This window comes from Neofelis nebulosa, chromosome 8 (genome assembly GCF_028018385.1).
Source record: "Neofelis nebulosa isolate mNeoNeb1 chromosome 8, mNeoNeb1.pri, whole genome shotgun sequence".
Classification (NCBI taxonomy): Eukaryota; Metazoa; Chordata; class Mammalia; order Carnivora; family Felidae; genus Neofelis; species Neofelis nebulosa.
The window spans coordinates 121,535,002-121,561,233 of NC_080789.1; the positions used below are offsets into that span (position 1 = coordinate 121,535,002).

General features: G+C 44.0%; 1 protein-coding gene across 13 annotated transcripts in view; it reads right to left on the minus strand.

Annotated features, from left to right (window-relative positions):
* Positions 1-6,533: 6,533 nt before the first annotated feature.
* ARMC3 (armadillo repeat containing 3) overlaps positions 6,534-26,232 on the minus strand; it is a 106,927-nt gene continuing 87,228 nt past the window's right edge. For 9 of the 13 annotated variants that reach the window (XM_058681708.1, XM_058681707.1, XM_058681705.1 and 6 more), the window contains 3 exons: positions 20,992-21,192; positions 18,429-18,591; positions 11,226-12,484 (listed from right to left, as the gene is read on the minus strand). In XM_058681708.1, coding sequence (XP_058537691.1) covers positions 12,275-12,484; positions 18,429-18,591; positions 20,992-21,192 — 574 coding nt within the window. In that variant the 3' untranslated portion in view covers positions 11,226-12,274. Of the gene's footprint in view, positions 7,174-11,225; positions 12,485-18,428; positions 18,592-20,566; positions 20,908-20,991; positions 21,258-26,232 lie in introns of those variants that run through there. The other 4 variants (XM_058681706.1, XM_058681709.1, XM_058681710.1 and 1 more) reach the window with 4 other exon arrangements.

A 26,232-nucleotide genomic window follows, 5' to 3' on the forward strand; every position in this document is an offset into this window, starting at 1 on the left:
ATGAACGGGGGAGGGGCAGAGAGAGAGGGAGACACAGAACCGGAAACAGGCTCCAGGCTCCGAGCCATCAGCCCAGAGCCTGATGCGGGGCTCGAACTCACGGACCGCGAGATCGTGACCTGGCTGAAGTCGGACGCTTAACCGACTGCGCCACCCAGGCGCCCCACAAATACTCTTCTTGATAGAAAACTTCTTTGCTCCGTTTTCCGTATCCCCTATCACGAGCACGAGAACAAAGGAATGCACTTGAGGACATTCACTGAGACTTGAACTCCCACAATTAAGGAGTCACTCATTTGGCCTCAAGTTTTTTGTACCTTTAAAATGCAGATTCTGGGGCACCTGGGTGGCTCAGGTGGTTAAGCTTTTGACTTCGGCTCAGGTCATGATCTTGCCGTTCATGGGTGCCAGCCCTGCATCGGGCTCTGTGCTGACGGCTCGGAGCCTGGAGCCTCCTTTGGATTCTGTGTCTCCCTCTCTCTCTGCCCCTCTCCCGCTCACACTCTGTCTTTCTCTCTCTCAAAAATAAATCAACATTAAAAAAAAAAAAAAAGTAAAACAATGCAGATTCTGAAGAGTTCATCATTCTAGAAAGAAGGCTTTGGAATTAATGGGCCTCCAGAGAGCAGCCTCTGATGAACCTGAGGGTGTGTGGGGGTGGAGGGGGGTGTGCTGGGAGAAAAGGGTGGAAACTGGGCTGGGAAACCAGCTTTTGCCCCCATGAGGTTTGCCACAGGTGCACCTGGTGAGCCAGCACACTGGGAATCTCAAGTACAGACGTGAGGACCCTCCCTGCTTTGCAGGACCGAATTGCTGGAAAGCCCAGCTGTCGTCTGCAGCCCTGGAGATCAGGAAACCCTGGACCTTCCGGGCCCTCCCTTGCCCTTGAGTTTCAAGGGCTCTGCCCAGACGCCCTTGCCTCCTCCCACCCGGGGCTCTGCAGGGGGAGCAAAGGAAGCAGGAGCTCGGGTTATTTCACAACAGAAAGTTCCCGGCTCCTAACACTGAGTGATTAAAAGTGATTTTTCTTTTAAGAAAAAAGAAGCCTTTTATCATACTCCTAGGGCTGTCAGAAACCATTCGGGTAGATTTTCCTAGTCTTGTTTTTTCAGATGCAGAAGTGGGAGGGAGTAGCTGTCCTCACCCCAACTCGCCCTTATACACCCCCGGGGAGGAGAGAGAGGTTTTCAGGTTCGGTCAGGGAGGCGATTTGCGCCACGGTTCTCCTTCCACCCAGGGCGGCCCGCACTGAATGAAAGGAGGCTGTGGATTGTTTCAATCCGCAGATTCCCCTTTATACGGATTATGTCTGAAAATCTGGGTCCCCAGGCATGGTGTGAAGGGGCTGAGGAGAGCGGACATTCACCGGGTTCATTCTCTGTGCCAGGCACCGTTGTTGACAGCTTTGTGTTTATTCATCTGTTCGATTCTCACAACAACCTGATGAGCAGGGATTATTGTCATTGCCATTTTCTGGGCAAAGAAACTGAGAGCCAGAGTCGCCTGCCCAAGACCACTCAGTAGCAGAGCTAGGCAATGAACCTGATGACCACGGTATCAGCCGATGCCCTGACACACATCTCCCACGATGGTCATTTCGGATTTTGCTTACAGCTGTGCATAAAACTTTAAAAAATTATAATGAGATACCTTTCCAGGCGTTATGCTAATCATAACGTGCTCACAATTTACATCCATAATTAGGAGACTGGGGAGTGAGTGACCCTATTGCTCCAAAAGGGAGGGTACAGATATTACTCCCTGTGGAAACCACATACCCAAGTCCCAAGAATTAAACTAGCATACCAACGGGCACTGGGAGCCCATCATCTAAATATTCTCAGGGTCCAAGGATTTCAGTGATTACGTGTCTCAATGGCATGAGTCTAAAAAGACAAGGAGGGGTGGCTGGGTGACTTAGTCGGTTGGGTGCCCGACTACTGACTTGGGCTCAGGTCGTGATCTTACCGTTCATGAGATCGAGCTCCGTGTCGGGTCAACAGCGCAGAGCCTGCTTGGGATTCTTCTCTCTCTCTCTCTCTCTCTCTCTCTCTCTCTCTCCTCTCTCTCTCTCTCTCTCAAAATAAATAACCATTTAAAAACAAATAAACAAAAAGACGAGGAGATGAGTCAACCAACTCAAGCCTGCCCCGGTTCAGTGCAGGGGAGGGAAAGGTCTTTGTCCATCTACCCTCGTAGGTTCTCTGGCTGGAGCTCCGTAGATGGGACTCACAAAATTCTCGTTCACCAGACAAAAGGACACAAATGTATTTAACATAGGCTTTACATGACCCAGGAGCCTTCATAAGAAAAAGAAGACCCGAGAAAGGTGAACCCTGTGTGTTTTTACACTGGGCTTGGAGGATGGTGGAAAGTTGTGGGAGAACACAGTAGGACAAAAAGATACGAGCTAGGGGCGCCTGGGTGGCGCAGTCGGTTAAGCGTCCGACTTCAGCCAGGTCACGATCTCGCGGTCCGTGAGTTCGAGCCCCGCGTCAGGCTCTGGGCTGACGGCTCGGAGCCTGGAGCCTGTTTCCGATTCTGTGTCTCCCTCTCTCTCTGCCCCTCCCCCGTTCATGCTCTGTCTCTCTCTGCCCCAAAAATAAATAAAAAACGTTAAAAAAAAAAATTAGAAAAAAAAAAAAAAAAGATACGAGCTAATTGCAGTCAACTTGGAGGAAACTTAGCGAGTCCTCTTTGTTTGAATTCCTCTCAGCGCCCTGTTCAGTCTTTGGAGATGAGGATGTTCCTTTCCTCTGGGTATAGGGAGGGCACCTCTCATGTGAGGGTCTCATGACCTGTTTTGGGGGCCACCGGGGAGGTCGGGGAGACCTTCCCGCACCTGCCGTTACTCAAATTCCGTCAGCTAAAAATTTTCAGTATGCCAAGTTGCCATGAACCCTGTCATCAGCAAACAACAAAACTGGAATAACAAAATGTTAAAGCCGATGGCACCTTGCAACCTAGGCATTCAGCGTAGCGTGGGTGACAAATTTCTTAGACAACTTATTTCTTATATTTTTTAAATTGTCTCCTTATGGAAACGAATCTGTTCATTAAAAAAAAAAAAGTTTGGGGGAGCCTGGCTGGTTCTGTCCGTAAAGCATGCAACTCATGACCTCTGGGGGGGGTGGGGGCGGGGGCGTGAGTTCAAGCCCCATGTTAACTGTAGAGCGTACTTAACGAAAAAAGTTCCGTTCTTTTGTTTCTCTTTAACTTTGAGGAACGGTAACTTGCAAATCTCTGCTTGGATTAATGTCTTCATACCCACACTTAACCCTTGACATTGAAACCTGAGCTGAGGGAACACTTTGGAACACTTGCTAAAGATCCACTCTGACCTTCTCTGTGGAATTTTCTAGTTCGTAGCTGACCTCTGCGGGTTCTTGTGTCCTTTTTACGTGGTGTCTTCGACAGAGATGCCAACTGTACGTGAAAAATGATAACGGAACATGTCCTGGGGGAGGCTACTCTCCGAGTGTCCTCTCCCAGGCTCCGAGGCTCGGCCAGCGACAAGCTAAGGCAAGATTTGGTTTCTTCCCTGGAGTGATTTACTTTACGGCTCTGGACTATGTTCCCAGCCAGACGCCATCCCCCAGATGGGGGGATAGAGAGCCCAGGCCTTTGGGACTCTGTCAATAATGGAACGATGAACCCCCGACTAAGCCTAAAAGGAATCGGATGGCTAGTATTTAAGAGATATACCAAAGCCTTCCTCGTTTCTCCATTTGCTTTCTATGGGATTTCATATCTGTGAGCATAGTCTCTGAATGGCGCCACATGGCAATCCTGAGTCCCAGGGCACTCATTGAGTAAAGAACATGAGCAAGAAGGGAGCGTTTGAGTTATCCCATAAATGTTTTTAACTCACCAGTAATGTCTACGTAGCTAGTAATCATGGCTCCCGGGCATGGACAGGGCTTTCCTGATGCTAAATTTTGTGCTAATCCCTAAAGCCTGCTAGGGTGGGTTCCATATTATTACCTCTGAGTGGGGCACTGATGTCCCTCTCTGGCAATTCTGAGCTCCCTTTTTACTTTTTATTTTATGATTGTCCTACTTAGCTAGGGAAAATTCAAACTGAATAAGGAAAATCTCATCTCATTCAGCCAAGTTTTCTCTCTCATCCTAATTCTTAAAGGAATAAATAATTGCATAGAAGGGATACAAGTCAAGCTTTCTGTTCTGTAAGCGTCTATCATATGTACCTCTCTTTCCTCATTTCTCTTATGCATATTAACAAAGTTAAAAGAGATTAAAGATTTTTTTTTCTGGGAAGCAAATAAACGAAATCGCTCAGTGATTTAGCAGATAAATGACTTGATAATATAGATATAAATGCATTCATCTGGGTTTTTCAAGGTTTTTTTTCCTCTAAAAGTAAAGACTATGGAATATCAAAAAGGAAAGACAGACATTAAGATTTTTCAAAGAAAGGAACCTATAAATAACTAATTGGACGATCACTTGATTTGTATGTCAGATGTGTAAGTACTTAGAGAGAACACTGTTTGGTTCAGCTGTTCTCATCAGTATGATTAATGACTACTTAAAAGTGCTTGATTCCATTTGTATGCCAGCTGTTGTGTAAAACAAACTGGGACTTTCTCAAGATAATCAGAGTCCGACTGTCTGCAGGATTTGGGGGCTGATACCTAGGAGCTGGAAAAGGAAATTGATGGCGCTCAGCTCATGGCCCTGAGGTCAGACCCAGACACTCGCGCCTGAAATAGACCCAAAGCAGATGCCGATTACTGGGGACGTGTAAGAACAAGGGCCTTCTCCTGTGCAGGTTTCCGATGACGGAAAGATCTGAGCCAATCTGGAGCTCTACGCACGGTTAGCAAGTTAACAAGGACCTGAGTGGTCCTCACGACGCAAACGGTACGTTGGAAGGGAAACGTGCGAGATGAGTCACTCACAGTCGCAGACGAGCTGGGCCAAGCAGCAATACAAAGTCATTAAGCCGTGGGAGCCACGCTCTGTTCTCGCCTAACGAAGCAGCCACGACAGGTTGCATCCTGCGGATAGGCAAGGGGCGGGTTACGTGGGGATGCACGCATGCGCGATGAGGGTGGTGTGGGGGCGTCCGCTCCAAAGACCGCGAGCCTTTCTGAATTTTCACTTCCTGTTGCACAACTTCACAAGCGGCTGTGCGGTCATTGCCTCCCCTACCCCGAAGGGGAGAAGGCGTTTTACCTGGAAATGAGAGTACTCCTCCTGACCGCACCGCTACTTTCGAAAGTATCCAGGGGAAAATGAAAACGGGTGAAAAGCCCATTTTTAGTTTTTAAAGTCAGCTCGTTTCAGGCATCAAGACAGTCAACAAATACCGCTCAACTCATCTCGTGCTAGTAAATCTGCCAGTAAGGTGTCTGTCAGACGCGAAATAATGTCCCGTTTCGTTGGGAGAGATCAAAGCATAATAGCTAACAGTTGTCTGCTTACCGTGTTTGGCCCTGCACTGTGCAAGTTACAGGCACTTTCTTATTATTTCTTCCGCAGGGCAACCTGGTGAGGTCGCTGGTGTTATTACATCCTCATTTAAAATTTTTTTAAGTTTATTTATTTTGAGAGAGAGAGAGGCGGAGCATACAATCGAGGAGGGGCAGAGAGAGAGAGGGAGAGAGAGAGAGAGAATCCCAAGCAGCCTCCACAGCACTGTCGGGGCAGAGCCTGCTGTGGGGCTCGAACTCATGAAACCTTGAGATCATGACCTGTGCCCAGACCAAGAGTCGGGTGCTTAACCGACTGTGTCACCCAGGCGTCCCTATTACATCCTCGTTTTAAAGACAAGAAGACCAAAACATTTGCTCAACATCCCACAGTTGAGAATGGTAGGAGGAGGGCTCACACCCAAGTTCCTCAGACTCCCAAGTTTCTCTGTTGCTCGGAAACAGCACCTGATGTTTACTTGCTTTACGAAAATGGGCCCAGGCAGTGAGCGTGCGGGGAAACGCCAGAGTGAGTGCCAAAGACAGCGTTAGAGAGGTCATCAGAAGAGCAAAAGGCATCCGGGGAAGCTCAGGGGAGAAAGTGAGGCTTCTCTGAATTTGAACTTGTAAACAAAAGATTAGGGGGGATGATACGGAGGATAACTACCACACTCTCTCACCAACACTCCTTTAGAAAGAAAATTGGACTCAAGAGTCATCGAGCTGATATATAAGTCATTGAGCTGATATACAATTACGGATACATAATAAAGTTTTATTTATGTAAAATGTTATAAAGAGGTGTATCTCAGGGTGTCTGAGTGGCTCAGTCGGTTAAGTGTCCGACTCTTGGTTTTGGCTCGGGTCACGGTCTCACGGTTCGCGAGTTCGAGCCCCGCATCGGGCTCTGTGCTAACAGTGCAGAGCCTGCTTGAAATTCTCTCTCTCCCTCTCTCTCTCTCTCTGCCTCTCTTTCTCTCTCTCTGCCCCTCCCCCATTCGCACTCTTTCTCTCAAAAACAAATAAATATACTTAAAAAAATTAAAAAATATATATATATATATAACTATAGAGATAATGGCTAGGGTAGGTTTCCATAACCATGTGTCGACTATCTCTCTATTTTATAGATAAGAAATTCCATAACGCCTTTTATACCATAAGAATTGATCAAGTGCCTGGGAGAGAATTCTCCGTGACTCTCCTTTGTTTCTGCATGTCTTACACTCAGAGGCTTCCTGACTGCCTTTGTTCTGCCTTGACTCTCTTTTCAAGGATGTTGGCACACAGCCTGGGAAGATAGAGATAGTGTCTCCCTCTGGTGAAAGGGCGGCTATGCTTACTGCCCATTGTAAAAGACTGGGTTCTGTAAGAGCAAGGTCCCTCTCCCGATGCACAATCCACTGCACTTGCTGGCATGCGTCTGGGTCTATCCAGGTCGTCCCCACGAGACTTGGGAGCAGAGAGAACGGACACACTGTGCTTGGCTCATGCTGCTTGCTGTGCGGTGAGTAACGAAGTCCTTTGTCTTTGACCCAGGAGTCTCATGTCTGATGCCAGCAGCCAAGAAACTGTGGCAGTTAGCTTGCCCCTGGAGTAAACCCTCAGACCCTTCACCCTCCAGAAGTTAGGAACATTTCTTTCCTAGACGGGTCACGTTTGTCCTCATCCTTGTAGAAAAATAAGGCCACTGCTCTGGGGTCCATTGGATTAACATCAAGTAGGTCCATCTTACAGCCTAAAGAAACCAAGGAAGACAAAATGCCAGCGTGAGAGTCTCCCTTAAATTTTTAGCCAGGTGCTCGGAGACTAAGTGAGGTAAAGCACAACTGCTTGCCTGTCCATACCCTCAAAATGCACTGGAAGTAAGGGTTGACGGACCGGCCCAGGAGCCAAATAGAATAAAGAATTCCCTCAAAATGTGCTAAAGGAAGAGGCGTGAACAGAACACTGTGTGAGCAGTGTGAGGAAAACGAGCTATAAACACACCCACATACACACATGCACGCACACGCGGGCGTGTACTCCCATATCCACACTCCTTCCTGCCCCTAATCACACACACATCGGTCATTCGCACCATGGTCGCCTTTCAACTGAACAGCGGGATTATTAGGCACATACTATTGGGAGCATAGCCTCTGGAAACAAATCAGGTTCAAATTTAAAACTTTGCTGCTTCTTAGCCGAGTGATTTTTGGATAAGTTACTTAGCTTCTCTTGACACATAGGAAACAATATGCACATATTTGTTATTGTGTCTCCCCATTTTCCAAAAGAGTAAACTGAGGAACAGAGAGGTTGAGTAACTTTGTCCAGGTCACACAGGTAGAAAAAGACGCACAACTTAACTTCAGCTCTGACCCTAAAATCTAGGCCTTTACCCCCGCTATTATATTGCTTCTCGATAATAAGGGCCTATTGAATTCATTAGTAAAATCACAGCAGAATTTCTTTACCCTTTCCAACAATACTTAATATTTTAAAAATGGTTATTTGTGGGTTGTTTATTGGCAGATCAGTACAGGTCTCCTGTACTGCCTGAGTTCCGTGAGAGCCTTATTTGAATTCATTATATTAATATATTCCCAGCTCACACTTTGATGGCTGTCTTTTGAAGTCAGGTCCACTTTTATTATTAAAATAATATATATTCAGGGTTTTAAGAGTATAAGCCCAAGCAAAGCTTTTGCTAGTTATCAATATAAAAATATTCAGGTAACTTTAAAGAATAGTACTTTTAAATACTAAATTGTAGATAAGTGATTTGTTACTATTGTATTGCTTTAAGATTACACCCCAAACAGTGATATTTTCCATGTAATTTTCGTAGAGGCTGTTTATCCTACCTTATTAGTGCTGAGTTAGGAAAAGAAAGAAACAACTAATATATGTATTACAGCGTTTCTTTGAAGAGTTCTAAAGGAGGGGCGCCTGGGTGGCTCAGTGGGTGAAACGTCCGACCTCGGCTCAGGTCATGATCTCACGGTCCGGGAGTTCAGCCCGCATCGGGCTCTGTGCTGATGGCTCAGAGCCTGGAGCCTGCTTTGGATTCTGTTGTCTCCCTCTCTCTCTGCCCCTCTCCTAGTCATGCTCTGTCTCTTTCTCTCTGTGTCTCTGTGTCTCTGTGTCTCTCTTTCTCTCAAAAATAAAAGCATTAAAAAATTTAAAATAAATGGAGAGTTCTAAAGGAAAACACACCATCTCCTGATGCATCGTATCTCCAGATTACACCTTCTGCAGAGGAATATCGCGGTGATAATCTTGTTGAGAAACAAGTTACCATATTTGAAGAATTCTGTGGCAATAAAAAGAAAAGGTCAGTATCCATTTGACTTCGCGTAGTATTTTGAGCATCCGGAAAAGTATTTTTCGTGGACGACAATGGTGCTTCTTTGACAAGGAATTAGTGCATTTGAAATCTGATGTGTATTTCATAAAAGTGCAGTGTAGACTCGAATCCTCATTTAGGATACCTGCTCAAGAGCCGGGGAGGGAAGCCTGGGGAGAGGATTCTATTTACCTGTCCATTTCTGTATTCAATTAATAGCTGCTTTTAAAAGTTAGGTATTAATTTTAATGAAATGGTTTGACCTCCAGAAGAGAACAACACACTACTTTATAATACATTGTTCTGAAACCTCACAACCACAACACCTGCGGGGTATTCACAGCTTTTAAGTGACAGAGTAGGATTCCAACTCACATCTCCTTGGTTCCAGATATTTCCCCATGTTTCCTGGGTCTAGTTCTGACCAAATAACCTGTTATTTCAGCCCAAAGCACCTAATTCCCGAAAGAGATCCTCAGCACTTTCTGCCCCCACTGCAGTGGCTTAGACAGTCATGTGTTCCGGGTCATACTGCTATAAAGCAGAGGGCTGCTGTCAGCGTGGGTCCTTGGGTGACTGTGTGAAAACAGAGCCTCCTTTACTGACCTGTGTTTGACATGTAATACGACAAAGGACAGGCTACTGAGATCTGGCGATTGTTTATTACCACTGTATGGATGTCCCTACTTAAACACCGTTGTCTTTGACTATTCTCCAAGTGGATTATCTTTTGCTCATTGGTTTATAGAAGCTCTTTGTTTGTTAAGGACACTGACATGATGTCTGATACATATGCTGCAAATATTTTACTCCCTGACTATGATTTTGCTTACATTTTATTTTGCTGAACAGAAATATTTTTGCTGGTGCTGTATTTTTCTACACAGGAATTTGAAAGATTTACGGAGCCAAACTTGTCAGATATTTTCTTCTGTGGCTTCTCATTTATCTGTCATTATAGAAAGGATCTTCCCTTGGGAAAATTATTCCCGTTGTCACTTACTGAATAGGCTATCACTGTGCCTTGTTCCTGGCAGAAAAGCGATTTTTATCAATACTAAATCCATATATATATATACATATTATATACATATATATGTATATATATATATGTATATAATATGTATCTGTGTCTGTACTGTTAATATTTTTCTATTTTTATGTCCATACCATACTAATTTATTACTGCCTTTTTTTTTTTTTAACGTTTATTTATTTTTGAGACAGAGAGAGACAGAGCATGAACAGGGGAGGGGCAGAGAGAGAGAGGGAGACACAGAATCTGAGCCATCAGCCCAGAGCCCGACGCGGGGCTCGAACTCACGGACCGTGAGATCGTGACCTGAGCTGAAGTCGGATGCTTAACCGACTGAGCCACCCAGGCGCCCCTATTACTGCCTTTTAATATATGTCCTGGTATATGATGAAGCCAATTCTTTGTTTTCTTACTTTCAAATATTATTGGCATGCATATGCATTCATTCTTCCAGATAAAGTTTACTATTTGTCAGTTTCCAGAAAAGGAAATGTGTCGGGATTCTGAATGAGATCCTAAATGCATATATTAATATGGGAAGCATTAAAATCTTTGTACTGCTGAGTTTCCATCAAGGAAAATGGTGTGTATCTTCATTAATTCAGATCTCGTTAAAATTTTACAGTTTTTCTTATGTATTTCTTATTAAATCTATTTCTAGGTATTTTATGCTGTGTGTGGCTATTGTGAATGTATTGTCTCGTGGTAACACAAAATAGATAAACTTCAAAGGACTGTCTGAAAATATAATTGAAACTCATTCCTGTTCAGTAATTACCTAGAGCCTCGCTGAGAGAGACGTTATACACAAATGTTTCAAAGATGAAAAAAAGGGGAGAGGGGGGTAACCCTTGGCCTGTACCAGGCTGGAAAATGTAATGTCTACCTGGACTGTAGCACAGGGACTCTGAATGGAATCCATTTTGATGTTAGGCCATCGCCTACGAAAACCCTTTTCAGAACTTACTAGGAGGTTGTTTTTCAAAGATGTTATTTTCTATATTACATTTGTCATCTGTATGAAACTCCCAAAGAGGAAATTCCCTGGTCTTTGTTCCTCCTGAGAAACCGCTTTGTGCTTTTAGCGAGCGGACCCTATTATAAATCATGTAACTGATAGCATTTCCCTCTGCATTGTCTGCTGGAGAGCTTAGCGTCAAATTTTCACCCACTGCTAACAAATGCATGGGATTTTCATGGATGCATTTGAATTCTAAGCTTATTCCTGGCCCTGGTGAACTTTCTTTCCGACACTTAGGCCTGTTTTTCATTTATTTTTACCTTGTTACATCTTACATATCTCTGTAATCCACTTTAAATGCGTTCTGGATCAAAACAGGCTTGAAAATGCTTAGACGGGTTTGCATCCTATAATCTATGCTTCAGTTCATGAAATTGCATGATAAATGTAATTGCCCCACCATTTGATATAAAGAGCTTTATTCTGAAATAAGGAAATACAAATTCTTTGAAGTTACACATCGGTTCATACAGAATCATCTCAGCCTTCACTTCTAAAATCAAGCTGACTTTTAAAAACCTTCGAGTAAAACGGTTACAATAAACTTGAGACTCAAAGCCAGACTAAGATATATATATTTGATGAGAGTCATCCCATTACTAGTTTTTATTCATCATTTGAAATGGGTGTCTGTTCCCCATTTTGTTCTGAATACCGAAAACACAATTTCTGACAAAGATTTACTCGATTTCTACATTTAAAAGTTTCTAAAGAAAGAATTTTTAAGCTAAATACATTTAAAATACTCTTTTCGTGACCCAGCATTAAAACGTGTAAAAGGAAATCAGAATTGTTTTGAACTGGAGGTATAGTTTCAAGTAATCCAAGACAGGACAGAAGACAAACAGTTCACGGGAACAGGTTTGAGAAAGATTTTTGGGTCAGTGAAGGATATTAAATGGTGTTATTGACAGAAATACACTTTAAAAAACACGAACGCAAATTTTTAGAAAGGAATTTATAGTACTAAAATCAATCTAGAAATGTTCGAACTATCAATAATCCTACTTTACAAAAGTGGGACAAGGTGACGGAAGACACTGAACACCATTGAGTGTATTTAGCCAAGTGTCCCTGAAGCATTCTGGGCATGAAGGATGACAGTCATGAGGCCACGGTATTGTCCCGGGAACAGCAGCTGGGTGGTTTTACACATGATTCCCAAAGGGCACAGAGGCTCCTTAGGAAACAGTGGAGAGGATTAATTTTGACAATAATAAACTTTACATGAGGGCCAGGGAGCATAAAATGATCCAATCAGACCGAACTCTTGCCAAGAGACTGAAATCAGAAACACGACCAAGTTCAATCCCAGTGTCCTCATTCCTACGCAGACAGAAAGAACATTTCTCATACTTTTATTTAAAGACATAAAACCAATTGGTGAACTTCAGCGAAAGCGTATCTAGTGAACTTCTCTCCCGTGAACCCCCGTTTGGTCATTTGATCGTTTAGAGGTATCTGTAAAGATCTGCCTCTCTACTCCTTAACTTCATCAGCCCGCCTGGATGGAACATGAGGTCAACTATGGAGACCTCAGGAGGAGGGAGAGCCCCGATCAGTCCCTTACGAGATTCATTCATCAACTGAACTTCATTCCAAGCTCTGCCATACTCCCCACGAACCAGAGAGCAGCCGATGCCAATTTTATCAGCCAGAGCCTGTGGGAGAAAACACAAGATCGACCAAAAGTGAGGAGGGAGAGGAGGGGAGAAAAAAAAAAAATCCCGAGCTCTAAGACCCGTCTCGTTGAAGGGGAAATCTACGACTCTTGCAAAGAAGTGCTTAGAAAGGAGGCTGGAAGAAAAAAAAACCCCAAAAACACGTGGAGTATTGTGATAGGAACCAATAAAATGTGACAAGTTCCCCTCTTCCTCGAGATCCTGTAGCCTCAAAAATCTCTGTGTAGGTCCTGCTGGGAAGTGACATTTTTCAGGCAGTTACACGGCATTGTATCAGGACAAGATTGATAACGTCATTGGAGAAAAGCTATTCCGCGGGTTTTCAACACTAGTGCATCTATCAATCTTTCCATGCTTCTAGGCTGCTCTGGGGGTGTGATATGCAGTGGGATTGAATGGAGGGAGCAAATTGGTGGGAACCTATTTCTTGCCGATTTGTTCTGTGCGATGGAAATCGTGCGGTGAGCAGGAGGAGCTGGCTGGCCGGGGACGGTCCTGCTCTGCTGGGGCTGCCTGCTGCCACTTCCTGAGTTGTGTAATGTTCCTTGGAAATGGTCTCTTCAGTTCGTCCTGGTTTTGAGGTTATTTACAAAGTACCTTCAAAATAATCTGGAAACTGGGGCGCCCGGGTGACTCAGTCGGTGAAGCATCCGATTCTTGACCAGGTCACGATCTCACCGTAAGGTGGGTACGAGCCCCACGTTGGACCCTGTGCTGACGGCTCAGAGCCTGGAGCCTGTTTCAGAGTCTGTGTCTCCCTCTCTCTCTGCTCCTCCCCTGCTCACACTCTCCACCTCTCTCTCTGTCTCTCTCAAATTAATAAGCAAACGTTAAAAAATAATAATCTGGAAACTTCTTTGCCACATCATGATGGATTGAGAGAGCTGGCTCAGACTTGCCTGGGTTTGAATTTCGGCTCAGCCGCTCCCTGGCTGCTGTCACCGCAAACAAAGGGCTCAGCCTCTCTGTGCCTCCGTTTCTTCGTCTGGGAAATGAGGATAACCGTAGAGCCTCCTGCTTAGCAGGTGATAAGGATGAAGTGGATTAAAACGTGTCAAGTGCTTCGGGCTGTGAGCCCCGCACAGAGCAGGTGCTCAATAAATGCTCCTAGCCAGAGGAGGCAGGAATCGCGTTGTTTTAATCACCTGTTTATATATTCATGTGACTTACTGATTACGTACTGTGTCGTGATGGCACCAGGCAGTCTTGGGTGGACCAAGACGATTAAGACATGGTCGTCATTTTTCAGGCCGTACCTCCTATCTAGGCTGAGCCTGCCTGGTAAACAGTCAACTCTCACATAACAGTATCCAAATGTATGGCACTCTGTGGTATTGTCATTTATGATACGAAATACACGTTTGGTCTTCGTCCGTTTCCGCACAGAACTCCTAAACCCTTGGGATTTCCTAAGTGATGAGCGCCATAAAAGTGTCTTTTCTTAATGAGGTGGCTTTTGGACCACCCCCAAGGGTGGGGATGGTTTGGCAGGCGAACCAATCTTGCGACTGGAGGGTTAGAACTTTCAGCTCCACCTCCTGACCTCTGGGGAGGGGAGGGGGTTGCAGGTTGAATCAGTCCCCGGTGGCCAATGACTTCATCAATCATGACTATGTAATGAAGCCTCTATAAAAATCCAAAAGGAGAGGTTCTGGAGAAGTGCCGGGTTGGTGACCACATGGAGATTCGGGGAGAATGGTGTGCCTGGAGGGGACACGGAGGCTCCAAGCCCTCTCCCCATACCATTCCTTTTTTAATTTTTTTAAAATGTTTTTATTTATTTTTGAGACAGAGAGAGACAAAGCATGAGCGGGGGAGGGGCAGAGAGAGAGGGAGACACAGAAGCCAAAGCAGGCTCCAGGCTCCGAGCTGTCAGCACAGAGCCCGACGCAGGGCTCAAACCCACGAACTGCGAGATCATGACCTGAGCCGAAGTCGGATGCTCAACCGACTGAGCCACCCAGGCGCCCCAACCCCATACCATTCTTCATGCAATTCTTCCATCTGGCTGTTCCTGAGTTACATCCTTTTCTAACAAACTGCCGATCAAGTCAGGAAAAGGTGTCTGAGTTCTGGGAGCCGCTCTAACAAATTAATCAACCCTGAGGGGGCTGTGTCCAGGGGAACCTCCAATCTGTTGGTCAGAGGCACAGATGACAACCTGGGCTTGTGACTGGTGGCTGAAACGTGTGTGGCCGGGAGGGGACAGTCTTGTAGGGCTGAGCCCTTAACCTGTGGGATCTGACATCATCTCCAGGCAGGTAGTGTCAGAATTGAGTTGAACTGACCCAGCTGAGGTCGGAGGATTACCTGAATGTATAGAAACTCCCCACCCCGATCCCCGCCACCCCTCCCCCATTGGAATTGGTACCAAAATCATCTTACACTCACTGTCTTCCGGGGTAGAGAGCCAAAAATAAACATGGTTTCCAAAATAATGGTTACTGACCTCTTAAACTCCATGGCAAGGCACTTTAAATCATCACAATAATCCTGTGAAATAGATACTATTGCATTTCCCATTTTATGGAGGGTAAAACCAAGGTCAGATAATTTTCCCCAAGGAGGTCACAGTAAGTGGTGACCTAACATGGAAGGCAGGGGATCAGTCTCCAGAGTCTGAGTCCTAACCTCAGGGTGACGCTGCCTCCCACTGAGCTGAATGAGTTCTCATCTGAAAGTCTGGGTTTTCTTTGTGAGGTGGGAAACAATGAAAAGTGTTAGTAGGAGGAAAGACAGATGTGGGGCACAGCTGCTGAGGAAAAAAGAGAAAAGCCTGTGACCAGGAGATGGAAAAGGGTGACACCTGAATGTCCACCTGAGTTGGGCACCCTGAGGTGGCTGTGGCGTCCCCCCACTGTCCTGTGCCACAGCCTGGGTGGCACCATGGAAAGGGCAAGCCATCAGACTGGCCCAGGGTGGACTGGCGAGGCAGGGGAGAGGAAGGATGGGGTCAAGAAGATGAGGGAAGTTAGTGAGCGAATTCTAAGGTCCATGGATGATTTCTCTAGGCTCCTAGGGGTGGGAAAGTGAAACCAAAAAGGAGGCAACAAACTGGAAGAAAATGGAGGAGATGAAGAGTATTCAGAGGAGTGAATGATTTACGGAGGTAGAGGGTAAGAGATTTTATCAGTGGGTATTTATCAGTGGTTGGGATGTCAGTGGTGGGAAAGATCAGGATAATGAATTGGGTGACTCAACCGAGGTGTGAGGGTAATGGATCCGGTTTGGCATAATGCTACGGACTGAATGTTTATGTCTCCTCCGCCCCAACTCATTTGTTGAAGCCTTGACCCCCAGTGTGATGGTATTGGGAGGGCTTGTAGGAGGAGGAAGAGACCAGAGCCCCCGGTCCGTCCATCCTGTGAGGGCAAAGGAAGAAAGTGGCCACTGGAAACCAGGAAGAGGGTCCTCACCAGACGCTGGCTCCGTTCTCACCTTGAGCTGAGACTTCTCAGCCTCCATTATCGTGAGAAATAACTATTTATTGGTTAGGCCCCCCCAATGTACAGTATTTTGTTTGAGCAGATGATCACACTAATACAGTGCCTGTGAGACACTCAGGTGCAGCCTGGAGGGTAAACAGGCACACGGATGTGGGATCAGGAGAGGTTTGTGGGACAGAGGGAAGAATCTGGACACCCGCGGCATTTCGTTAGTATTTAAGGCCACGTGAGAGCATGACCTCACCATATGAAGCACATAGAGTGAGAAGGGAGAAGAGTCTGTGTCGGAACGTTGCGGGACCCCAACACTTAAAAGAGCGTTGGAGGAAAGAGGTCACCAGAGGAGACTGAGATGAGGTGGAGAGAGAGAACAAAAGTTACTCAAGAAGAGTGCTGTCAGGGAATAAGAAGGACGAGTGACAAAGTCTTTGACATACCAAGTAAGACAGACAATAGATTCCTGTGGTTCTTCCTGAGAGGGAGCCAAGGCGAGAGACCGCAGTGGCCTGAAGGAGAAGAATGAGGTGAGCCAAAGAGGGACAAGGTACCGAGATGACTCTGAATTTTGACCAAGACTGAGAATTATCTAGATAGAAAAAATATGGTAGGTTTGATTCAGATCGACACGGGTTCAGAGTTGAGCTGTGCCTCTCGCTGACCTTGGGTAAATCCCCTCTCTCAGTTCAGTTTTCTTGTCTTTCAAACAAGGATAGTAATTTCGACTTTTGGTATTTTTCAGAGTTTTCACAATTGCATTAATCAAGTGTCTGTCACGTAGCTCAAAATGATGGTGGTCATGATGATAGGAGCTACAGGAATAGTTGTAGTTATTACGAGAAAAGATTTATATTTCCTCTTTAAATATTGTAGACTTAAGTTTAGATTTTAAAGGAGAAACAGAGAGAGAAAGAGATTCAAGGCAGAAGAGAAGAATTTGCTAGAGCAAGAAACCCAAGAAAATAAGGAAGATTGGGGAGCACAAGGGGAGCTCCGTTGGTTAAGTGTCCCGTTCTCTCTCGGTTTTGGCTTGGGTCATGATCTCACAGTTTGTGGGTTCAAGCCCCGAGTTGGGCTCTACACTGATGGAGTGGAGCCCGCTTGGGTTCTCCCTCTCCCATTCTCTCTGCCCCTCCCTCACACGCTCTCCCTCGCGCGCTCTCTCTCTCTCTCTCAAAATAAATAAAACTTAAGGAAAAAAAGAAACTGGGGAAAGTTGGCACGCCAATTATATATAGAATTAGCTTGGAACTGGAGGCAAGATACACATGGATGTAAAGAGGTTTGTAGGTATTTGGGAGGAAGTAGGAATTGTATACATTCAGTCTACAGTTCAGAAACCATTTTTGCAGCTCTTAGTATATTCCAGATGCTTGATACAGTGGAGGGAAAAAAAATTACCCCCTCTTTCTTGAACCTGACCCTTCTCTCGTGTCCCCCTCAGTGAACGATGCCAACATTAACGGTTGCCCTGCCCAGAGCCTGAAAATCTTGTTCTTCTCATGCAGTCCCTCACACCGCACCTAGGCAGACGCCAATTGCTTTCCGTTTAGCTCTTAAATCTCTCTGTACGTATATACATATATACACATATACATGTGTTTTTAATTTATTTTTTATTTTTTAAATTTTTTTTTAACGTTTATTTATTTTTGAGACAGAGCATGAACAGGGGAGGAGCAGAGACAGAGGGAGACACAGAATCTGAAACAGGCTCCAGGCTCTGAGCTGTCAGCACAGAGCCCGACACGGGGCTCGAATTCACGGACCGCGAGATCATGACCTGAGCCGAAGTCGGACGCTTAACCGACCAAGCCACCCAGGTGCCCCTATATATGTATTTTTAAAATCATGCTCTCCCCTTAACAGCTTTCGGTGGCCACTCACAGATTTTAGGATCAAGTGCAAATTCACATGGAGCTTTATAATCCGGCCCTTTAGCTGCATCTGACCCGTCCTCTTTCCTTTTTCCAGACCAACTATGCTACATTCCTCAAGTCGACCAGGGACTCTCATTCCTGTCATCTTGTATAAAATGTTTGCTTTGTTTAGAATGTTCTTGTCTTCCTTCTTTACCCGATGAAATCCTATGTATTCTCTAATACTCAGGCTACACATCACTTCCTCCCCTGAAGCTTTCCCTGACATCACCTGAGAACCCACAAGTCTAGCCCTTGTGTGTATGCAGGGGCTATCGCTTTAAGAGATCCATATTCCCAGACCTTAGAAGAGCCCTTGACCTGTAGCAGGTGTATGATAAATATTGAATGAATATGCTTCCGGTAGTCTGGCAAATATATACGTGTGTGCGTGTGTGTGTGTGTGTGTGTACACACACACACACACACACACACACAAATAAGTAAATCTAAGTGGCAGGATTAATATTAGCCAGTTAAATGTTAGCAAGTGGCTCACACTATTATGAGAAAGACAAACATTTTTACCTAAAGGCAAATGAGGCAAAATATCTCAAATACCTTGAAAAGCAAAGCTCGATGATAGAAGATTCCTTTTTTGATCTGTCCAATTGGCACAACATTGGATTTAAGTTGAAATTTTAGCTCACTGATATGGAGTTCCCAGCTGAAATGATGGAGTTTCTCCTTTGACATTTTACCACCCATTTTTTCTGCCACGTACCTGTGTCAATGACATTGAGATCCAATCAATCGAGTTTCACATCCCATTTTAGGTGCTTTGAGTGTAACTCTACGTACAGTTGTATGTGTAAAAGCTGCATTTCCTCTGGCTTTCTTATTTGCTTTACTTTTTAAACTTACTACAAGTGCGTTAACATTAGGCTCACTCTATTCAAACTATCATATAGAGACTGACACTCTCACAATTTCATTCAACACAAAGGAAGAAATGAATGCTAATCTTTGCAATATTTATAAGAAGAAACAAATCATATCACACAAAGTTCCTATCAACACAGTTTTAAAGCTTTATCTTGCCCTTGAAAAAATATTCATAAGTGCTTCAATCTGAAATCCAAGGCATCGTGCTAACATACACGGTCCTTCTTTTAACGAATTTGAACTTAGAGATAACGTGCACACATTGGAAATTTTTCCTTTGGATTCCCAAATATTTTCAAGTTTTCTAATTTTTCCCTGTTAAATTTTATTATTTTGGGGGGCGCCTGGGTGGCTCAGTCGGTCAAGCGTCTGACTCTTGGTTTTTTGCTCAGGTCACGGTCCCACAGTTCATGGGTTTGAGCCTTGCATTGGGCTCTGAGCACTGACAGCGCAGAGCCTGCTTGGGATTCTGTCTCTCTCTCCCTCCCTCTCTCTACCCCTGCCCTGGTGGGGCTCTCTCTCTCTCTCTCTCTCAAAATAAAAACATAAACTTAAAAATATAGATATATTTGATCAAATTTTTTTTTTGATTTAGAGAAAGATGGCGTTTAGGTAACACTAAAGTGAGAGGAAGAGAGGAAGAAGGCAGAAGGAAAAATAAGTTGGGTGAGGAGTTGGAATGGATGTGCCCCGGGGGTTTCTCCTCATTGGAGGCTCTCCCTGAAGAGGTCAGTAAACACGTGTACAAAAATCCTCTGTCAACTAAGGCTATACTGCATCTTGGAGTAGAGGCAGAGTTGCACATTTTAAGAAAAACTTTCGTCTTGCCCTACAGAGAACCAAGCAAGGAAGAACAGCGGCCAAATACAGGAGGAAAGGTGGGGGAGAAAGCTGTCACACGACCCAGCCAGGCAGACCGTGATCAATGCTGGGGACCAACAGCTCGGGGGCAAATCTAAGCATCCCCGTCTTGGTGCGGGCTCAGGTTTAAAAAAAAAAAAAAAACAACGAAAAACCCACAATTATTTGGGAATGATGAAAAGTATTCCCGATAGGAACAAAGCACGAGGACGTTTGGCAAATGCTGAAATGAGCTAGATCAGAGTTCTGCTTGAGTCATCACTTCTCAAGGACACCCGACAAACGCCAGCAGCCAAAAATGCTCTCTTCCGGTTCTGGCTGACGAGAAGTCAATGATCTGGCGGCTGTTGTTTCTTGCGGTTGTCACATCCAGGTTTGATGAGTGCAGTGCACTTCAACTTGGAGAGGGTACAAGCTCCCGCGGAGGCCCCAGCTGTTGCAGGATCCACCTGCTCACCTAACTCACCTGCTCCTTCTTGGTGCCAGTGGCGAAGGCCACCCTCCACTTGAAGTGATTCCTAACCCCTCACAGCTACCACGTCAAGTTCTCAGGTTTCTCTTAGCGGACTCACACTAAATGCTCCAATTAAGAAGGCAGGACCAGGGGCGCCCGGATGGCTCAGTCGGTTGGGCGTCCGACTTCGGCTCAGGTCACAATCTCACAGTTCGTGAGTTCGAGCCCCACGTCAGGCTCCGTGCTGACAGCTCGGAGCCTGGAGCCTGCCTCGGATTCTGTGTCTCCCTTGATCTCTGCCCCCTCCCCGCTCCTGCTCTGTGTCTCTTTTTCTCTCAAAAATAAATGAACATTAAAAAAAATTTTTTTAAGGAAAAGAAGGCAGCCTCACTGACGTCTGCAGGGTGTTGAGCCTGCCCAAATAGCCATCCCTCAGAACACTCACACCCCCACGTTAGAGCAACGTGCGGTGCAAAACATCAGACATAGGACATAAAAATCAGCGATGGTTGTTTGTATTAGAACATAATTTTTGAGTCTACAAGTAATTCACAATATGATTCCTTTAAATTGTGAGCACCCCATCTACCTACGGAGTCATTTAATTTTCACACTTGATTCATTCCTTAGGATCACATTGAAGGATGGCTTTAGTGGTTTCGCTGGAGAAAATGACAAAAGCAAAAGCATTTTTCTTGAAGCAATTTCCAGCTCCTAGCTCTGATTCTTGGTGGAAATAGGACGTAAAATAGAAATGGAGCGTTTTTTCAATTGATTGTGTTTCTGCTTCAGAGTCAGCGGTGGGGTGCAGTTATTATGACGGAGTCACCTGAAAACTGGCTTAAAACATGCAAACCGCTAACATCAGAAACTTTTTCTCAGAAACTGAAAATGTGCATGAACAGACAGAGACAGCTGACTTACCTTGCAAGGACCTCAATCTGTTCCTTAATATTGGTTATGGGAAATATTGATTTGGTCACTTCATACACGTAAACACGGAAGTCAGGGTCGAAGGGAGGATACCATTCTTTCTCGGGGCTTCCTTCTCCCATCAATTTTGGTAATGTCGAAACCTCTTCTTCCTCCTTCACTCTTTCCTCCTCTTTTTTCCCTCGGCCTTTCCTTTGAGAGTACACAGCAGCAATCAACGTCACAAAATGAACCACACCAACTGTGCTCTGAGTAATCTAAAGAACCCCACAGAAATAGATTATTTTAAACCTCAATGACCATATCATATGCCATTTTCAAATTTTCTTTTTTTTTTTAAATTTTTTTTTCAACGTTTTTTATTTATTTTTGGACAGAGAGAGACAGAGCATGAACAGGGGAGGGGCAGAGAGAGAGAGGGAGACACAGAATCTGAGCCATCAGCCCAGAGCCCGACGCGGGGCTCGAACTCACGGACCGCGAGATCGTGACCTGGCTGAAGTCGGACGCTTAACCGACTGCGCCACCCAGGCGCCCCAGCCATTTTCAAATTTTCGATGACGGTGATGGAGCGTTATAGCCTCTACATTATGCAGAAGAAATTAACTTTCAAGGTAACACTGCCTGATTGGTACATACGAAAATCGTACGTTGGTCTTCCGTATAATTGCTTAGCAAGACGTCTGGTGCACAGTAGGTATGCAAGAAGCATTTATTGAATTGGGAGAAAATAGGTTGCTTCCTCAGGGAGTTGAAGCCAGTCTTACATCATCTCTTGCTTCAGTTGGGCCCTTCAGCAAGAAGAGTTTGGATCACCATTTTTAAGAAAAATTCCCCGGGGGTACCTGGGTGGCCCAGTCCCTTAAGCGTCCGACTTCGGCTCAGGTCATGATCTCACGGTTTGTGAGTTTGAGCCCCGCGTAGGATTCTGTGCTGACAGCTCAGAGCTTGGAGCCTGCTTTGGATTCTACGTCTCCCTCTCTCTCTCTGCCCCTCCCCTGTTCACACTCCCGTGTGTGTGTCTCTCTCTCAAAAGTAAATAAACTTAAAAATTTTTTTTTTTAAATTACCCAAAACATGGAAAAAAGCAAACCAAAATACGGATAGCACAGAATTTCCATGTCATGCAGGGGTGAAGACTTACCTGAAGTTTATCTAAAGAAATGTACTTAGTTCTGCACTTACGAAAACTGAAATGTACTTAATAAACAGTAAAGATACTGCTTAATTAAAATCTACTCTTAATTAATAGTTTCAACCCGAGAGAATTTGCTAGTTAACATGTGTAGCAGAGACGCAAAGGATTCCTGTCGGTGGAAAAGGCATTGCCAGCGGTCACAGTTGATTGTCCTGGAGGCCGTTAACCAGTTTTTAAAACGCAATTCTTTGTGTTCCTTCACTGGGGAATGTCTTTACCTCCCCCTCTTCATTGTTAAAGGACAGTTTCGCCCGAGAGAGATCACGTGGTGGATGCCTTTGGCAGTTGAGACACGTTGTGCCACTTCCTTGTGGCCTCCGAGAAATGCACCGGCACTCAAATTGGAATTTCCCGATATGAATTCAGATCCCACGATTCAGGGGCACTTCCTCGGGTGGAGCTACGTCACGAGAAAATTGCAGCCCTTGTTATGCTAGCAGAACCGGAGGGGGGGACGAGGAAACCTCCATGTGAACTTCTATAGCCTTTGCTTACGTCTATTTTTTTCCTGCTGTTCCTGCATTGTATCTTTTACTAAAATAAACCTTAGCCATAATTATTATATTATATTATATTATATTATATTATATTATATTATATTATATTTAACATATATTATATTTAACATATATTATATTTAACATATAATAAATTTAACATATATTATATATAGACAATATATTACATATTATGTATTACATATTATATATTACATATTATGTATTACATATCACATCACATATCACATATCACAATCACATATCATATATCATATATTATATATAGACAATATATTACATATTATGTATTACATATTATATATTACATATCACATCACATATCACATTATCACATATCATATATCATATATTATATATAGACACACACAGACACACACCCATCCCCTAGCTAAGAAAATGGGGCCCGGCCAGGTGAAGCTCCTAAGTTGTGTCTTTGCAACTGTTTTGCGTTTTGTTCCACTAGCAGTAAATTAGAAGCAGGAATTACCTTTAAATATTTCTCGAAGTACAGGATGAAGGGGGGGGGGGGTAACCAAAGGCCATGTGAGTTTTCTCTTTAATTCATTTGGAGGAAGAAATACAAAAAATAATCTTATTAATTGCTTTTGGAGCATTACACAAAACTCTATAATCACCACAAGTACCCAACGTTTTGTATTTTTTAATTCAATATTCTATGTACTGCAGCTAAGCAGAGTCTAAAATGTACTCCTCATATATTATGATAAAATTTCTAAGCAAAAATTAATATTTCCAGCTCTATCATCTGAATAGCTTTCTTGGGGCGCCTGGATGGTTCAATTGGTTAAGCGTTGGACTTTGGCTCAGGTCATGATCTCACGGTTTGTGGGTTTGAGCCCCACGTCCGGCTCTGTGCTGACAGCTCAGAGCCTGGAGTCCGCTGCAGATTCTGTGTCTCCCTCTCTCTCTCTCTCTCTCTCTCTCTCTCTCTCTCTCTCTGCCCTTCTCACGCTTGCACTGTCTCTCTCTTAAAAACAAATAACGCTTAAAACTTTTTTGAACACATTTCTTCTTTTGCAAGACAAATAAATAGAACATCTTCACATACATAGTAAGATTTTAGTAAATTGGGAGCCACCACAAGAAAGGTCAATTAGAATGGTGAAAAACATATTTAGATTTACCTGCTCCTAAAGTTACAGGGTAGAGCTTTATAAGATTGGACAGCTTGACTCAGAGCACCTATAACACAAAGCAGGTGTATTTCTGAGTGTGCTGAGGTGCGAGAGGAGAATCATTTGGTACGTAGCAGACGAGAGCCAGCATGCAGGACTTAGCACATCATGGAGGGCAATCCTATTGAGTGATTAAAAAGGGATAATTTACAGGAGCCTCTGAACTGTAGTTTCCTGCTGCTACAAACAGCAGTACTTCATTTGGACCTCTTTCCCATGAAGCCTGCCTGGGTATGTCAATAAGGGCTTCAATACTTAAATGGATTTTATTTCTTCTTCTTCTTCTTCTTCTTCTTCTTCTTCTTCTTCTTTTTTAAACATTTGTTTATTTTTGAGAGACAGAGAGAGACAGAGCGCAAGCAGGGGAGGGGCAGAGAGAGAGAGGGAGACACAGAGTCTGAAGCAGGCTCCGGGCTCTGCACTGACAGGCTGACAGCAGTGAGCCTGATGTGGGGCTCAAACCTACGAACCGTAAGATCATGAACCATGAGATCATGCCCTGAGCTGAAGTCGGACGCTTAACCGACTGAGCCACCCAGGCACCCCAAATGAATTCCATTTTTAAATCACTATGGAGACAAGTGCTAAGAAATTACAAAATTAACTCTCGTAAAATTAACTCTCAGAAAGAACACCGATTTGCGATTAAAGATAGTGGAACTTTTACCTTTCTTACCAAGACTTTAGCAAAACTACCTCAGAAAACAGAGAGTTACTATGGAAATCCAAAGCAATAAGGATATTTTCTATGTTCATCGGTGGATGAGAAGGCAGATAGCTAAACAGAAAGAGACATTTGTCTGGCTCCAAACTGTGTACTGACATTTTCAAAGTTTAATCACTTGCTCCTTTTTGATTCCATCAACTATTTGGACATATAAGTTATAAGGCAAGGCTGCTGGGAGAAACGGAAGTCATGAAGCTGGCCCACGTGGGGTTTCAATTTAGGCAGGAAGATTTTGGTCTATGAAAAATTATCACAATACCAGGTAGTATTCGATAAATTCCACATGAGTGGTAAAAATAAGAAATTCAAGATGTTCCAGAAATCTATCCCAGTTGGGTGTCCTGTTCCCCCCAGTCTATTCCAAAAAGATGAGGAGAGAGTATTGTATAAAGTGGACACAGAATGTATTCCGGGTTTAGAAGGATGTATGTGTGCATACGTGTGTGTGTGTGCGTGTGTGTGGTTTATTTTCTTATTTGTCAGTGTCCCCAGTAGGATGTAAGTTCTATGAAAACAAAGGTTTATGTTCACTGCTGTATCTCTAATGTGGGAACAACTCCTGATACCTAACACAATAAGTATTTGCTGAACGAATGAAAAAATTCAAGAAAAGAAGGTGAGAAGGTATTTAAGCGTGATTAAGATGTTAAATGTGATTAAGAAACAATATCTATTTCTGAAAGACTTTTGCAGTTAGTCAAGATTTGGGAGGAAGGGGGAAAAATGGCTAAGCGAAGGTTAAAAAAAAAAAGCAGTTGAGGGAAATTCTTCAAAAAATAACAATGTTTTAGGAAGTCGTTATGATGAGGATCAAGATTGAGCGGCAGAAATGTTTAAGTATATGTTGTAAATTTCTAAAAGACTCCAGAGATGAACAGACTGGAAGGAAACAAAATAGAGACAGGAAAGCAATAAACTTTTAAGTGTGTATCATAAACTCATGTGCAATCAACTTAAATATTTATGAAACCTGGTCTGAATACAAAAATATGCTACAGATAGAACTTCTGATACACTCACAAATAGGTACAGTAAGTGTTTATTGGGAGGGGAATGGTCTTTATAAAGAAAAGCTTTAGAGGGCATATTAGGTTTGTTGGATTCAGTGAAGGCTAGGAAAGTATCAAGATGGCGGCTGGATAAAGGCGAAACCAATCACGTCTCCTATGAGTGTTTTGCTGTGAAGGAGGGAACAGCTGAACGCTTCACACAGAAGAGCAATATAGTTGCTAGTCACCCAGCGAGAGACTGTCGCTTAAGGATTTTAATTTACATGGTATATGGTGATAATATTATTGAGGAGAAAGAGACAAATCATACTTCCCCTGTCTGTATTGGGCCACCACACACATAACTGGTTTGCCCATTTCCTGTCCCCTCTCTTCCTTTCAAGACTTTGGCCACTTTGTGGTTCTAGATGTCTCGTCATTGTCGGCAGTACCTCTCAGTAACTTTTTGTTAACATCGCACATTCTCTACGACATTATCAGATGGGTAGTTAAAATGTGTTACTCTATCGTCAGGGGTCCAAAGTTCTCATAGGAACAAGACAAGAAGGGCTTACCAAAAGAGAGACAACAGGGCAACGCG